The sequence below is a fragment of the Vigna radiata genome, unplaced genomic scaffold (genome assembly GCF_000741045.1).
Source record: "Vigna radiata var. radiata cultivar VC1973A unplaced genomic scaffold, Vradiata_ver6 scaffold_310, whole genome shotgun sequence".
Taxonomy (NCBI): domain Eukaryota; kingdom Viridiplantae; phylum Streptophyta; class Magnoliopsida; order Fabales; family Fabaceae; genus Vigna; species Vigna radiata.
Window position 1 is genome coordinate 356,045 of NW_014542572.1, and position 851 is coordinate 356,895.

The following is an 851-nucleotide window of genomic DNA, read 5'->3' on the forward strand; positions in this document are numbered from 1 at the left end:
TAGGTTGCCTCCTAGTAGCGCTTGTTTAACGTCGCGAGCCTGACCCAAACCTCATGGATCCACCAACATCATGACTGAGGAAAATTGCTCCACATCCCCTCCTACATAGTGTTTGAGTCTTTGGCCATTCACGATCCATCTCATCTGCTGATCATCTTCAGTTGAAGCTTCTAATTTCACTGCTCCACTCTGGAATACATGTTTGACCATAAAAGGTCCTGACCATTTTGACTTCAGCTTCCCTAGGAATAACTTTAGCCGCGATTTGAATAGGAGAACCAAATCTCCTGGATGGAAAGTTCTTTTCATCAGCTTCTTGTCATGATAAAACTTCACCTTATCTTTGTAAGTCTTGGATGACTCGTATGCATGCAACCGCATTTCTTCGAGTTCTAGCAGTTGGTTGCCTCGTTTCCATTGAGCCTTGGCAGGATCAAAATTCAAAAATTTCAATGCCCACCAAGCTTTGTGTTCCAATTCAACTGGCAAANGACATGNTTTTCCNTAGACTAACTGAAAAGGAGATAACCCCATNGAAGTCTTCATGGCAGTTCTATATGCCCAGAGAGCATCGTCTAACTTCTGCGACCAATCTCTTCTTGAAAAGGTGACAGTCTTTTCTAAAATTCTTTTGATTTCCCGGTTAGAAACTTCAGCTTGGCCATTCATCTGCGGATGATAAGGTGCAGCTACCTTGTGTTTCACCCCATAATGCTTAAGTACCTTAGCTAGCTAAGCATTACAAAAATGAGATCCCCTATCACTAATGAGGATCTTGGGGGTGCCAAAACGCGAAAAAATTTGTCTTTTTAAGAATTTGATCACAGTGTTAACATCATTCTTAGGATATG

The 851-nt window shown here is 41.8% G+C and overlaps 1 protein-coding gene across 1 annotated transcript; it reads right to left on the reverse strand.

The window, feature by feature from the left end:
- Positions 1–51: 51 nt before the first annotated feature.
- LOC106780430 lies at positions 52–534 on the reverse strand. Its single transcript, XM_014668715.1, has one exon. It carries the CDS (start codon positions 532–534, stop codon positions 52–54), a length of 483 nt encoding a protein of 160 aa, XP_014524201.1.
- Positions 535–851: the final 317 nt, after the last annotated feature.